General features: G+C 38.7%; 2 protein-coding genes and 1 long non-coding RNA gene across 3 annotated transcripts in view; 2 read left to right on the top strand and 1 right to left on the bottom strand.

Moving 5' to 3' along the window:
* Positions 1 to 16,280, bottom strand: part of LOC310844222 — a 399,653-nt gene that overhangs the window by 229,741 nt on the left and 153,632 nt on the right. The gene's annotated exons all lie outside the window — the stretch shown is intronic.
* The window catches only part of CNNM2 (cyclin and CBS domain divalent metal cation transport mediator 2), a 111,424-nt gene that overhangs the window by 4,030 nt on the left and 91,114 nt on the right, over positions 1 to 16,280 (top strand).
* Positions 11,530 to 16,280, top strand: part of LOC310844211 (uncharacterized protein) — a 62,734-nt gene continuing 57,983 nt past the window's right edge. Inside the window, exon 1 of the mRNA XM_083738086.1 lies at positions 11,530 to 11,746. Within this exon, the coding sequence (XP_083594212.1) occupies positions 11,609 to 11,746 (138 nt within the window). The 5' untranslated portion in view covers positions 11,530 to 11,608. The remainder of the gene's footprint in view (positions 11,747 to 16,280) is intronic.

The raw sequence follows: 16,280 nt of genomic DNA, 5'->3' as shown, positions 1-16,280 counted from the left end.
CTACTTTGCTTCTGTCTCCATCTAAAAGTAAAGCAGTGCCCAGCCTGGTGATAACAGAATAAAGGATGCAAGGGAGGAAGCTGAAGCCCAAGATAGGAAAAGAGGTGGTAAGGGAACACCTGGTTATTTTAAATGAATTCAGATCTCCAGGGTCAAATGAGCTGCTCCCAAGGTACTAAAGGAACTTGTGGGTGTAATCTCAGAGCCTCTATCTATAATTTCTTCAGAATTTTTGGAGAACAAGTGAGGTCCCTGCAGACTGGAGGTGGGCAAATGTTGTCCCCATCTTCTAAAAGGGAGAAAAAAGAAGACCCAGGTAACTACTGACCCGTGAGCTTGACATCAGTACCGGGAAAGTTCCTAGAACAGATATTGAAACAGCCTGTGAGCACTTAGAAAAGGATGCTGTGGTTACTAAAACCCAGCGTGGTTTTCTCAAAAACAAGTCATGCAGACAAATCTTATTTTTTTTTATAGAGTTGCAAATTTGTTGGATCAGGAGAATGCTGTGGACATAGCTTATCTTGATTTCAGTAAGGCTTTTGACAAAGTCTCCCATGATAATTTTGAACAGAAACTGTGGACTGGACAAGATAACTGTTAGGTGATTTTGTAGCTGGTTGACTGACCGAACCCAAAGAGTGCTCACTAACGGTTCCTTATCATCCTGGAAAAAAGTGACAAGGGGGGTGCTACAGAGTTCTGTCCTGGGCCTGTTGTTGTTTAACATTTTTATAAACCAATTGGGTGAAGGTATTGAGGGGATGCTCATACAATTTGCAGATGACACCAAACTGGGAGGGGTAGGCAATGCCGCTGAAGACAGAATTGGGATTCTAGATAACCTTAACAGATTGGCGAACTGGGCCCAAACTACGAAAATGAAATTCAAAAGGGACAAGTGTAAGGTTCTGCACTTAGACAGGAAGAACCAGCTGCACAAATATAATATGGGGGGCACCTGGCTTGCCAGTAGTACATGTGAAAAGGATCTACGGGTCTTAGTGGACCACTACCTGAACATGGGTCAACAGCGGCAAAAAAGATGATCAAAGGCACCAAGCCTTATGAGGAACGGTTGAGGGAACTCTGTATCTTTAGCCCGGTAAAGAGGAGACTGAGAGAAGATATGGTAGCCATCTTCAAATATCTAAGGGGCTGCCACATGGGTGATGGAGCAAGCTTCTTTTCTCCTCCAGAGGCTAGGATCCAAATCAATGGATTTGAGTTATGAGAAAGGAGATTCTGAAATAACTTTCTGACAGTAAGCCAGTGTGGTGTAGTGGTTAAGAGCGGCAGTCACATAATCTGGAGAACCGGGTTCGTGTCTCCGCTCCTCCACATGCAGCTGCTGGGTGACCTTGGGCCAGTCACACTTCTGTGAAGTCTCTCAGCCCCACTCACCTCACAGAGTGTTTGTTGTGGGGGAGGAAGGGAAAGGAGGTTGTTAGCCGCTTTGAGACTCCTGAAGGGGAGTGAAAGGCGGGATATCAAATCCAAACTCTTCTTCTTCTTCTAAGAGCTATTCAGCAGTAGAACAGACTTCCTAAGCAGGTGGTGGACTCTCCTTCCTTGGAGGCTTTAAAGCAGAGTTTGGATGGCCATCTGTCTTGTATGATGTAGTTGAGCTAGATGACCCTCAGAGTCCCTTCCAACTCTACAATTCTATGATTCTATCTAATCAGCACGCTTAACATTTTGTTCTAAGCCTTAGTTTTTCCATTTAATAATAACCCATGTTTGAGTTGACTATAAGTTCTGAAATATTTTGATTCACACAAATTAATGAGAGACCTTAATGGTTAAATCCGTTTACATGCCTGCTGTATCTTTATGTATTTTAGGTAACCATTTTCTAAAGAAGGTGAAAATGAAAAGGTAACCTAGGATGTTTTATGGTCACCTGAATTATAACTTCTGAGCAGTACATTTGGGCAGATTGAATGATAAATTATGAATTCTGAAGCTATTTATTTTTACTATGGCTTTCCCATTTTTATAGCAAAAGCTTCCATTTCTACAATGTCACTAAAAGCAACAAGAACAAGAGGACGATGATGGAAAAACCCAAAATGGAATGATTTAAAATGTAACTAAAGCAAATGCTTGTTTTCCAGCCCTGTTGTAGTAGATGCTTTTAGGCTGCAATCCTATATCAATTTACCTGAGAGTATGGCCAGCAGCAATAAAACTGTTAGCGCATTTGCAAAGCTAAACACGGTCTGATATGGTTTCAGACTGGATGGAGGAACCACTTGTTGAGATACCTTCATTGCAGGAGATTGGACTAGGTAACCCTTGGGGTACCTTCCAACTCTGCAATTCTATGATTTTATGAACTCAATAGCTTATTCCCAACCAGCCATGCATAAAATCACAGGGTTATAAGAATGTAAGCCACGTTGAACACTGCATGACTGATTTCTGAGTAAAAATGTATAGGCTTGCTTTTAGTGGTAGCGTAGAAGTGAAATACGGTCATACCTTGGAAGTCAAACGGAATCCGTTCTGGAAGTCCGTTTGAATAATGAAACCAAAGTACAGCTTCTGATTGGCTGCAGGAAGCTACTGCAGCCAATTGGAAGCTATGGAAGCCCTGCTGGACGTTTGGCTTCCAAAAATAGTTCACAAACTGGTACAGTCACTTTGCGGCGTTCGGGAGCCAAAACGTTCAAGAACTAAGCTGTTCGAAAACCAAGGTATGACTGTATGTTGCTATGAAAATGCTGGTACTATATTAAAGGTTTCTTTGTAGTAATCTGCAAGTCTGTCTAAATAATGATTTGTACACATTTGTTTCGATTGGAGATGGGAACCTGCCTTGATCTGATCTGGTGTGTTTGAGAGAGAACTACTCTGAAAAGCTGTAGTAAGGGCCTTATTCCATTGTAAAACAAAGCCTTCTTGAATCTGGTAGGTTAGTAGTGTGGTATTATATGGAGGGAGCCCATGCCAAAATTGTTCAGGATATGATTTAAGTCATTGTTTCCACATAACTTCCAGACCTTTTATGGGAACCATAGATGTTCCTGGTTATTGCACCAAAATGTACTTGGACTTGTGTATTAACATACCTGATTTTTGCTATTGTATCTGTATTATAGCAACTGAATTTCTTCATTAGTGATGCCTTATTAGCTTTGAGCTAGTTGGTTGAGCAATAGTTCTCTGATATATACTATCTTTGTAAAATAGCAAATTCCCTTTACTATTTTATCCCAACATGTTAATAAGGTATCATGATCTCTCCCCCCCCAACAGTAGAAATATGCTGATGTCTATACTTTCCCCCACTTCAAATTATTTGAGGAATACAGAGTGTTGGGCTGGCCCTGCAGGGTAGATTTTGGAAATGATGAAAGGGCACATTTTGATTTTGATCAGACTGGAAAGTTTAATCAGACTGCAAGTTTAACATTCAGTGCTTCAAGGATTAATAATAAGAGCCATTTAAAGTACATTAAAAACTGATTGACATTTAGAGTTGCTGAGTATGTGACCCTGACTCGTTTGGAAAGATGAATTACTATCTTTGTACTTTACAGCCTGAGGCTGTGGTGTTGCTTTAACTCTAATAATTTGACTGTAACTTAATGTATTTTCATGGTAGGAGATAAAATGTCACAAAAGCTCTACATTGCACATTCTGTCCATTTAGTCTATCCACTACCCAGAAGCTCCATGCATTGCCCATTGAAAGCCTTTCTCGCCCTCTCCCTGGCTCTGAACCCTTAACAGAGATAGGAAACATAGAATCATAGAATTGTAGAGTTGGAAGGGATCCCAAAGGTCATCTAGTCCAACTTCAATGCGTCTTTCAAAACTTTTCTCTGCTGGGTTTTGTTTCCCCTCTCTGATTCTATGTGATGCTCTGGCAGAGGTGCAGAAAATGATCCTTCAGAAAGGATAGAATAAAGACCATTGCCTTGGTTTGAACTTCTTTTTTGTTGTGTCTTCTAGAGGAAGAACTGTGGACATGGGTTATTAGGTTATTAGCACCCTGTAACACCCTACATAATGCGGCCATAGGACTAAGTTCTGTGTAAATAGCTTAGTTTTATCTCTAGAAAGAAGCTAGGTGTGTTCATCTGCAAAAAGCTGAGTGACTTGGCTTAAGGTCGACAGCATGGAGTGCATAAAAGCTTTGGTTTGGAAAGAAACTTGTGGGCAGTTCTTTGCTTGCCTCTCTTCCAGTTGACAAGTGTGTTTTTAATGATCCTGTTTGCTTGAGCCTTGGCTAAAACCGCTGGCATTCCTTCTTGTCGTTTTTCTTCACTGGCTGTTCTCAGCATGTATGATCCTAAATCCAAAGCCTTCTATTTCTAGCTTACTGCAAGAATTCAGCTTGAAAATGCCTTGTGTTGTGACACTAATATTGTAAAGCTGGCACACTTAGCACAGACCGTTCATTGTACAGCAGCTTTCCCAGTGCCCTTTACAGCCCTACAGTTCAGGAGTTTCTGTGAGTTATTCCTTATCTGCTACAATAGTAGACCTGGAGAAGTTGAGTTTTGCTTCTTGTTCTTTTTAAAATCCTTCTGTTTGCTACTGTATTACACTACAAGATTGCTGAGTTTGAATTAATAACCTGTTTCACAGAAAATGCGCCTGCATCATTCTGCTTTCGTGATCATTTGAGTGCACTAAAGTTTCTTTTCTTTTGAGCTCTGCTCAGATCTGGTCAGAGTAGTTTCAAGACTTAAATGTTTATAAAGTTGTGTGATGGCAGAGAATGTTAGTTAGTGTAGATTACTGACATTCCTATGTCTGTGTTTTGTCTAAGGTGTTGGCCTTTGAAGAAATGGTACCTGTTGGTTGCTCAGAAAACATGCTTTCATTGGATGTAACTATTATTGGATGGATTCCCTGTTTCTCAGTTTTTTCATGTTGTAGGAGAAGTGAGTTTCTTGTTCCTCCTGTGCCTCTGTTAATCTTGGAGTTCAGCTATGGAAACTATTTAAATTCATCTGTTTCTTATTTTGGTGTGTGTTAGTTATTGCAAACTGTGTTCTTGTTTACACATTTAATTTATTCTATGTCTTTGTGTTGTGGTTTCTGCATGGTGAGGTGCATTCATCTTAATCAAACCAAGTTTTTCATTTTGTAATTTATCTGTTTCATGAACAAGAAAGCATACCAATTGTTTCAACAGCCAGTTAGCATTTTGCTTTGTAAATAGAGCCTTGCCCATTAGCATGATCTAAAACCTTTTGTTATGCTGTGTGCATACCTTTTATACTTCAAAATAGCAGATCAATTCTTCTGGTTCTGGAGAAAAAGTGTTGTAGTTGTGGGAGCCACCAATTCCAAACCCCTGCTGACTTCTTTGGCTTAAAAAAAAGAAAGAGATTCTTTCTCATTGACCCCAGTGGAAAGAAGCATTAGTATGCCAGTTTCAGGCTGGTGTGTACTTTTTATCCATTCTTGGGGAGCTTTGAGGGTGGGCTTTGGGCCTAACATGCCTTTGGTATGCCTCATTTAACCCTTTACAGTTATTGTGAGGAGCTTCCAGGCTATTGGTTTAATTCGGCCTGACATGGCTTCCAATTTGGCCTGTGAGACCATTTTCTCCCAACCCATGTCCACTTGTCCCACACTTTGTCATATGTGCTGCCATATGTGGAGCTGATAAGAATGGAGTAACAACGGGACAACTGTTGAAGCACCAATGGCAGAAGAAAGCAAGCTGTGGAGATTTTGCAGCTACAAGAGGAGCCCCCTGAGAGTGAACTTCTCACTTTTCCAGCAAAGGGGAAGAACCACAGCATTCTGTTGTCCCTGGGATGCCTTCTAATGGACTGTAGGATTTATTCCTTAGTGGCCAGGGAGATCATTATGAAACAAATCAATTATTTCAGTTCTCTCTCTAGCTATATAAATACACTAAATAGGATCACTTACATGAAGACAGACTTAGATATACATAACTGCATTTTGGGCAAAATATTTCAAACTTTTCATAAGCAAAGACAGAGTAGCTGTACACAGTAGTATTCTCTATGACACAATATATTCTCTATGACACAGAATATAAATGTCCATGCTGTTTGGTTGATGTGGTCACTTTTTAAAAAAATGGCTACAAAAATATAAAATGGCTACAAAAATATACTCTACTCTAGTTTATGATTTGTAGCTATTGTGTTTGGGACTTTGAAACCTGCATATCCCCAAGCTTTAATTTGGTGTATTTTGATTTGGGGGGGTCATAATTCATTTTTAAGAAACTATAAATAAAAGGTTGTATCTAAGTCCTGCTCAGAGTATACCCATTGAAATTAATGGATTTTAGTTAGTTGTACTTATTAATTCCAGTGAGTCTACCCTATGACTAACGTTGGATGCAGCCCATAGATTCTTGCATGGATGCTTGTATAAAATGTGGGATCAATTTTTAACCAAGTTATTTTTAGACATGTTCTATTTAGATTCACTTACAAAACTTTTGAAAAGCTTTTTAAAAATCAGATTCAAATGTATATACCCAGTCTTGCTACATAGTATTATTTCAATATCTGCATGCATTCTTCTTGTTTATGAAGTGGTCTTGGACAAATTAATCTTCACCCTAACCTAGCCCTGGTTTGTGATATGAAATAAATATATACTGTAACCTACTTGAAGTAAGGCAGCATAAAGAAGTCTTCCAGAACTTATTGGCCAAAGCTGTCTGGCAAATTTGAAGCTGAATTCTCCATACCTGAATCTAATATTCTTTTTGCTTCACCATATTGATCCTTTTCCTAGTTTGGAAGGCTTCCCTGGTAACCTTGATAGATTTTTTTCTCAATGGTCTTTGCAGTCTACTAAATATGATAGATGAAGTCAGTATCCTACTAACTTGCTATTGACATATAAAGCCCTGAACAGCTTGGGACTAGGTTAGCTCTGGGAATGCCTTGCCTTGTATACCCCTGCCAGTTGCTTTGGTCCTTCTGAGAGGCACTCTTGGTGGTGCTGTTTGCTTCTGAGGTTTGTCTTATGTATACCAAAGCCAGGGCCTTTAGTGTGGTGGCATCTGCTCCTTTGGAAAGTGTTCCCAGGGAACATCAGGTAGGCATCTACAGTGCTGGAGTGGTATTCAACTAAATAGTTACACTGCTGCCACAGCTTTTAGCTGTGCAACATAACTTACTCTCTCTTTTCTCTGTGTCCCTTCTAAAACAGCTCTAGAGGGTTGAGGAATTTGTAAAACAATCATAGAAATAATCGTATTTTACATAATCAGTAAAATATTGTAAACATACCCATAAACATTAATATCAAAAGAGACTTACTGCTCTCTACTCATAACAATCAAGTTGCTGTAAAAATATTCACAGCAATTTGTTTTTACTGCCACTTGTTATACGTAATGAATATTTTACTATATATTACTGTGTATTTCATTTTTCATAATTGGGCATATTGGCTAAGAGACCAGATTCATGTGATTAATTATTTGGTACTTCTTTAAACCACTGAGGAAGACCTCTGTAGTTTTGATATACTGGTATATTGTTTATCACAGGTTTGTTCGCCAGTTACTCGTATGGATAGATAATTTTAGTCCATTTTAGTTTTAAAATGCCTACATTTATTTCTTCTTAAGATTTGAGTAATATATGTTCATACAATTTCTACTTGTGTCCTTGCTCTTGTAGTTTATGCTTTGCCTTGAATTTATTCTCCTTTGTTTTGGTTTGTGCATAGGCAGATATATTTCTACAAACAATCAGGAGCCTTAAACAGATGCTATGCTGCTAGTGCAGTGACTCTTTCAAAAGATGACAGAGAAATTATGTCAAGGATGCCATTAAATTAATTACTTTTCACTTTAGCCCTGTCAGGCCTAGCCATAACAAGTAATATTTTGTATTGTTTTGCCTTGTAGTCTAATAAATGAGAAATGTCCAGTTTCTGCCATATAAGCAATTTCCTCTCCCTCACTTCCCCAACAGCATTTAGTCTCATGATATAATTTGATAGTTTACCAGACCTGTAGAGAAGAATATTAATAAACCTCTTCTGAAGATTTGAGAGCTCTGTAAAAGGATTTATTGAAACTGTGAAGTATTTTTAACATTAATAAGCAGTTCCCCTGTGCTGAGATTGAGAAGCAGGTATAACTTTGTTTTATTGGGAAAAGCACATGGTCTAGAGACTTGGAAATTATTCTTCTAATCTAAGCTGCTGGGTAGTTTCTGCCAAGGCGGGTGGAGTTCTATGTTCTCTCTTGGCTGTAGCAATGCAGTAAATGCTTTCTGATACAGTCATACCTCATGTTACATCGGCTTCATGTTACATTATTTCAGGTTACATCCCGCAGTGACCCGGAAGTACCAGAAAGGGTTACTTCCGGGTTTCGCCACTTGCGCATGCACAGAAGCGCAAAGTGATGTCACACACATGCGCAGAAGCGGCAAATCGCAACCCGCGTGTGCGCAGACACGCCGCTGCAGGTTGCGCTCTTTTCATGTTGCGAACGGGCCTCCAGAACGGATCCCGTTTGCAACCAGAGGTACCACTGTACTTTGTCTCCAGTCTTTCTCTTTGTGCAACCACCCTTAATGTCTGCTGGTTGCCACAGTTCATAGAATGGAGATGTGGGCTGCTCTTAAATAGTACTTGGTAGCATGGGGTGAGTGCTGGAGAGCAAAAATTAGACATCCTCCCTTTGTTTCCATCAGAAGAATGAAAACTAAATAATTTGAATAGCCTACTTGTAATTGGGATTCAGATAATACACTTAAATATATTTAAAGTTTCTGTGCAAAATGGAAGCAAAACGTAACACAAATAACATCTTTAATTATTGTCAACACTCATTTGTTAAAACCACCACCACCACCTCACTGTTAACTTCTGATGGAATACACATCACGGGAAAATAGAGACTGGAAAACACATTTAAATGACATCTTCCCATCAGAGCCTTTGCTGCTTCTCCCCTTTCTCCCTTCAGAGGTTGGATTTCCATATGACATAGCATCATTTGTAACTTGGAACTTTGAAGGAGCGTAGGTGAGATTGGGCCAAAAAGGTGCCCACTCCTTTTGTGAGGCCATTAGTCTCAAATTATAGTGTGGTTACAATTTTAGAGTTTTTTGGGGATAGGAGGAATTCTTATATTTTTTGAATGGGGCTTACCATGATAGATATGACATGGCAGAATGTGAAAAGCAGTCTTCTTTTTAACTGGGGTTTTTGTTTTTTTAAAAAACTTTGCCACTGCTTCAAGGCAATGGTGGAACTAGTAGTATCCTGGCAATGTTCCTGGTTGAAAATGGCCTGCTGGGAACAGCACTACAAACACGAACCCATGTGTTGCGAAATGTAACAATGTACAAAAAATGCAAATGCAACATGCTGGCTAATAACTGTTAGTGAATATATAATTGGTTATGGTGTCGTTCAAAATAAACAAATAAGCCACTTCAAAATGATGTATATATCATACAAACATCTCACAAAATATACGAGTAACTACAAGTTGTTAATATGTATTAAAGTCAAACAAAGAATCAAACAAATCAATGAATAGTGAGGAACGCCAAGCCGTCTCTCAAAGGAAGACGTCTCACAAAAGTCTCAAAAGGACAGTATATCCGGAATAGTTCAACTGTTTCGGAATAAAGTCTTCATCAGCAAATAATTATCAATGAAATATACACACTAGTAGGGATCATGCTAGTGGATCAGTGCTCACTGGTCAGGGATGATAGGTGTTGTAGTCCAAAGCAGGAAGCTGACTTACAGGAATGCAAGTTAAATCTTTGGTAGAAAGGTATAGACATAAGGATGCATTCAAAACAATTGGTATTTAAATGCATTTTTAGCAACCATAACAAAATAGATTGATTCATAGCATTGTGTAATTTAAGCTGAGACCCTGGAATGCTTGGTCCATTAATATATAAGCTTAAAAAAAATAGTGCTTTGATGGGTACTTCCAAAGCAGTGTTGCAATTCTTGGTCTGCAACCTGCTGGTTAAACTTTTAATTTTGAGTCTCTCCCAGTTCCACTAATTGAGCTCATAAAACTAGCCCTTGACACTGGAGGACTGCAGTGCTGTGAACCATTCCATGTCTAGTGAGCATGACCTGGCACACACACAGTGATTTGACAAGGTCCCAAACTGCAGCCTGCCAGCTACAAACAGTAGCGTAAATGCTAAACACTAATGAGCTGCAGATACCAGCACATGGCTAATGGCCTCAGATCAGCTGGCCACTGCAGCCTAGCTACTGTCAAGGTCATCTGACCAGTTCAGGTGCATTTGGTGGTGTGTGTTTTATTATTTTGATGCTGTTTAAGGGGTGTGGAATGTTGCTGTGAATTGCAATTTCTCCTTTAACTTTGAGAATGAACACTTCAGCTCTGAGATAAAATGGTACGTTAAATGCTCTGCAATATGAATACAAGAATAAATATCTTGTTCTGTATGGGAATTGTAGGTAACCTACTCAGTGTATGGGGCAGTTTGTTCAGCTGAGTTGTTGACTATTTGTAGGTAAATCAAAAGAAAAAAGGAATGAAAAGGCCATAACCTAAGTGAGGGAAAATTGTTTTGCTGAAATAAATTTGCCTAAAAAATAATGAATGCTCATGAATACTGAGATTAGATGTTTGTTTAGCCTAATTTTGGTTTGTTTGAATGTGTAAACTCAGTCTTTTAGATTAACCATATTGTGTATTTCAATCTGTCTTAAGGCAGTGTTAAAATGATAAAACAATAAAAGCACAATACTATTAATAAAATACAAGTGATAACCCAATTTAAATAATAACATTAAGCACCAGAAAATGCTTGAATGAACAGGTATGTTTTTAACATAGATTTAACACAATTTGTGTTGTGTGCACCCTGAATTGCATCTCAAGGTGAGCCAATAGAGTAGTGGTTAAAGTAACTGTTATACTAGGGTCTAGGAAAACTGGTAGGAACCTCTAAACCAGGCAACCCCAACCTTCGGCCCTCCAGATGTTTTGGACTACAATTCCCATCATCCCTGACCACTGGTCCTGTTAGCTGGGGATCATGGGATTTGTAGGCCAAAACATCCGGAGGACCACAGGTTGAGGATGCCTGCTTTAAACAGTCCTGAAGCTCCTTGGTGACCTTGGACTTATACTGTCTCTCAAGATAATGTAAGAATAGTGTGGTGGTAGACCATGTGTACTATACTTAGTTATTGTCAGAAAGTGGGATAAAAATGGGACAAAAGTGGGATAAAGATGTAATAGTATTCATAGCTTTTTCTACCATATTTCATACTACGGAGGTGGCAATCCTTTGTAGATTTTATAGCATTCATTTTTGTTGCAGAGGAATAGGTACCTTGTAGTTGTAAACCACAAAACTACTGACACTTCACTTGTTATTGGATAGTGTGATTCTATTTTTTGTTTCCTTGCTATAGTGATGAGAAGTGCTCATACACCCGCTATAGCTACACATGAACACCTGTTACCTATTTAAAAGATAATAGTGTATCCATTACAAACATCTTTTTGCCTTTTTGTTCTTTGTGGAATGGCACCAACATGGCAACCCGGTGACATCACAGAATACCTGTTTTGTGGAAACTGTTAGTATCAGGCCACTTCGGCTGTTAAGGGCAAACAATGAACAGAGTAGCAGTTGATGAGTACCAGCAGATCTTTGAAATCACAGCAGAAATGTTTGCCTCAGGTTACCTGCACATTGCAAAATACAATAATGCCACCTTTGTTCATACCCCTTGGACCTGCCATTTCTACAAGGTATCTGATTGTATCATGGCCATTTGATGCCAGTATACAGCCTCATGTTATCTAGCACTATGCTTTCCAGGGTATAGAGCAGGTGGAATGTGGTAATGATGTTAAAAGACTATATGTGTGGTCATAGGCATGGTGTGGTCATAGGCATGCCGTTTGGCCCTGACTATCCAAAAGGTTAATCTTGCAAGTTCCATAATGGAATGCATAACATGGTTGTATAGGAATTCTTATGTATGGATGGAGGAATTGTTTAAGGGTGGGTAGATGGAAGGAAGGAAAATTGCTCCCAGCGTGCTCAATTTTCTGAAAGCCCAATGTATTTGAAACAAATGAGCGTGTACAGAGTAGAACAGGTATGGTAGATAGTCAAACCTTAATTCATGTTGATTGTACCTTGTAGAAGTAGTGTAACATTAAATCTATGCATATTTAAATCAGTGATGGAGCAATAAAGATAAAACTTGATAGCAGTCTTGTCACAAAAGGGAGAAAAAGTGAAATTTGAAGTGTTTTCTTTTTATATAGAGAGATAAAAGAAAACCACTTGAGAAGTGGTGGTTCTTAAGTGTCCAGGATTGGGTGATACATGCAAATAAATCAAATGCAGCACTTCATGGAAATGTATGTATAAGGATGTCCCTTAAAAAAATAAAGCATGACTCCCCAGAAGAGTAAAATTTCTCTCTGTTCTTTCAATTGGAGGATCTAATTGAATATTTCATATATATTTTATTTATTAAATTTCTATACCACCCATCATCCACAGATCACAGGGCAGTTTACAGTATAATAGAGGTGATACTTGTAGATCATTCCATGCTGGCTTAATGCCAACCAGCTAATTACATGCTGCATATCTAACTACAATAGTTTAGATTGCTTTCTTCCTTGAACTATGTGTGATGTGTTTATGTAAGAGGCAGTGCCGAGGTTAAGCTCCACTATGGCAGCTGTTCACTTTTCAGCCGTGTAAAAATGCTGAACAACATACACAACATGATAGGCTGTATGTAATTATATGAATTCTTTTTTAAAAAATCTTATTTAATTCATATTTAAATTCTTTTTCAATTCTTTTTTTTTTCTTTCTTTAATTCTTCCCCTCCGCCCTTTTTTCTTTTCTTTTTTTGATAGTGTTTTTTAGTTTGATAGTGTTTTGAGCATGTAAAAATGCTGGCAAACAACTTTTTTTGAGAACATTGTGGTTTTTCTAAATACGGAATGTAATTTAAAAATAACCAGTAATGATAAATCAAAAGGTTCCCACCCCCATGCCCTCTATAGCTTTTTATGTCTATAAGGTTTTATCTTAGTAATGTAGAAACATAAACTTAGAAATTAGTCTCTGTTTTGGCAACTGTTAAATCAGGCATCCCATCCCCAACCTTTGGCCCTTCAGATGTTTTGGACTACAAATTCCCATCATCCCTGACCACTGATCCTGTTAGCTAGGGATCATGGGAGTTGTAGGCCAAAACATTTGGAGGGCCACAGGTTGGGGATGCCTGTGTTAAACAGAAATGCTGTCAAGTTGTGGTTGATGTTCTAAATATGCACTCTGCATAATGGGTCAGTTCATGTGTAATGCCAAGCCATAGTTTGAAATGAGTCTTCCATTTGAGTTTGCAGGGCAGGTAAAGACTATATCAGGCATAGGCAAACTTGGCCCTCCAGATGTTTTGGGACTACAACTCCCATCATCCCTGACCACTGGTCCTGTTAGCTAGGGATGATGGGAGTTGTAGTCCCAACACATCTGGAGGGCCAAGTTTGCCTATGCCTGAACTATATGATTTGCTTGGACACACACACACAAACCCAAGGATGTTCAAACAAGTTTAGTGTTGCATGTTAACCAACCCGATAGTGACTAGCCAAATTTTGAGTGGTGGCGCTCCTATATGGGCAGTGAAATGGGAATTATGAGTGAACACTCACCCACTTTACATAAAACCTGATAGGTCATTCTATACAAGTCAGAATATGATCAAAAAGTATATATAAAAATGAGAAAGGATTAAAATGTAGATTATTAACATTATTCCCAGGCAGTTCTTCAGGATTGATCCAATCATATTTCAGTGCTTTTTTCTAAAAAAATGTTTAAGGGTACTCTCATTTTTACTCAAGAATATCACCATTTTATACTTCAAATAGGGGGAAAAATACAGTAAATGGACAGAAGTTCAAAGATTCACAAAATGTTTAGGGGTATGCGTCCCCCCAGAAAAAAGCACTGTCATCGTTAGTTTATAACCTGTGTGTTCCTTTTTAAAAGGCTGAATGCATAGTTTGATTGTCTACATCCCTTTGTGGGGACAGGAAATCAAGATTTAAATGAGCTATTAACTTTTTTTAAAACGCTGGTATAATATTTTACAGAATGTGAAGAGATAGTTGTTTGCTGTCGTCATTAGCTTTTATAAAGATCATGCAAAACTTTATCAATTTGTCTGTCAGCAGTCAGTAGGAAATTGCTGAGAGTGCTCTGATTCTTAACTGGACTGTGCTGGCTGTGAACAGATTTGAGAATGTCAAAGCAATCTAAGGTTGCTGGTTTTTTTGCTTCCTATGGTGTTCTTTCCCATCTGCCCCTCCTCCTGTACTTTAAGTAGTCGGAGAGAATGTATTCTGTTTAACCTTTGCACCCACAGAGTCAATGCTAGGCTACATTTTAGAGGTACTATTGTCCCAGTTTTCTGATGGCAGCAGTCTCAGGCTGAAACTAGCCAGCTAGCAGGCTATTTAAAATTTGTAGTTTGCAATATAAGTTCTGAAAAAGAATCAAGATTTCTGTGTAAATCTGAGACTGTTCCTGAATATTACTCTTCTAGTAATTAGAAGTTAATTTTGAACACCCATTCTTATGTTATGTTTTGTTCGCATCAGCATGCTTTTGTTGCAGCTGTTAAGGGTTCTAAAAATTCCTATTTGTTTTTCACATGCAGTGTCTTGTAGTTTACTGTACAAAACGGCTTTTTCCTGTAATGGGCATTTCTCTGTATTTTGGGGTAAGCTTAACTTCTTTTAAAAAGTCAAATGTTCACATAAAGTATACTTCTATAAACACTGCTAGTTTTTGGGTATAAGGGTTTTTAATATTTGATGTTTTACTGTGTTTTAATTTGTTGGAAGGTGGGTGTCTATAAAGAATAAATTATTATTATAACTGAAACATGAGAAATGTCTTAGATCAGAGACAGGAAACCTGTGGCCCAACTGTTGCTGCATTCCCATTCCCATCATCTTCTTGACAGTTGCCCAAGCTGGCTGGGGATGGGAATTGGAGACCAACAACAGGAGAGGGGCACGTGTTACCCACCACTGAAACCACTATTTTACCATTGTAAAATAGCTGGAGTTGTGTGAGATGGAAGGGAAAAGTGAAAATCGTTCACACATCCTTGTATGCACCAGTCTGGTTTACAGGGTGGAAAAAACCAAAATAATGATGGAAAAGGAATGTTACCTTTGAAGAGAATGTGAAGCATTTGCCCAAAGACCATTGATAATGTTAATGACTATAATTTTAATAACAAGAAATATTATCTCAAGTATTGCTGGAAATGAAACCATAAGTGGGACAAACAATTAGCAGCCTTCCTCAGTATAAACTGCTAAGAGATAACCTAAGGGTTATATGAGGGAAAGATCTCAAAGTGGAGTTGAATCTAGTATTGAGAACATTACCTAAACTGTACCTGTCCTCCTCTCGGTTAATAGCAGCTTGGGGGGGGGGTATGTTCATTGTTCCTCTGTTGTCGTAATTCCATCCAGTTCATGCCCCCCCATAATGCTTTCAACTATTTGAAAAAAAAGAGAGATCTAAACACAGATCTTGTTTGTTGCATTTAGGGGGGGGAATGGCATAACTTTAATGAACAGCTCATATCTAGTTATTTATTGCTATAGTATTCTTAAATTCAATAAGTCTCTCCATGCTGCTGTGTTAATAGTTCAAAATTGCAATCTAATTTAGTCTTATAAAATAAGCTCATAAAAATTACTAAGCTGATCTCGGCAAGCTAGTATCAAACACTGTGGATGGGGGATGGAATGATCTGTCCTTCCTTGTTCAGCCTGCTCTTTCACCTGCATGGAATTCTTGGCTGTCTAATCAGGTGAGTTGTTAAATGCAAGACTGAACTAAATATTTAAGCATGTTAAAACTATTCCACACTGTGCTTATGTTGGTTCTCACATACAAAAGCATTTAAAGAAACCTGCTTTGTTTCTGCCTGCTCTTCAGTGGCGTACTCTTCCCTAGTTCCACAGGTATATTTGCCCCAGTGGGCCTGGGAACAGGACCCAAGTACCCTTCTTCACTAGTTATTCTAAACTTTCTTCTGTTCAATCTCTTCCTCAGCAAGAGCCAGTGTTTGAAATTCCCCATGTGCCAGGCACATTTTGTGACTGGTGCAGGTCCAATTACACCCAAATGGAGAAGTCTTGGCACCTGACATCTCCACCATCTGGCTAGTAAACAGCAGCGGTTTCTGGTGGCCCATGCACGAGCCAGATGACTTGTGTGGTG

The sequence above is a fragment of the Podarcis gaigeae genome (genome assembly GCF_964106915.1).
Source record: "Podarcis gaigeae genome assembly, chromosome: 5".
NCBI classification, from domain to species: Eukaryota; Metazoa; Chordata; class Lepidosauria; order Squamata; family Lacertidae; genus Podarcis; species Podarcis gaigeae.
Note: the sequence above shows the minus strand (reverse complement) of the source record. Positions and strands in the feature narration are given on the sequence as shown.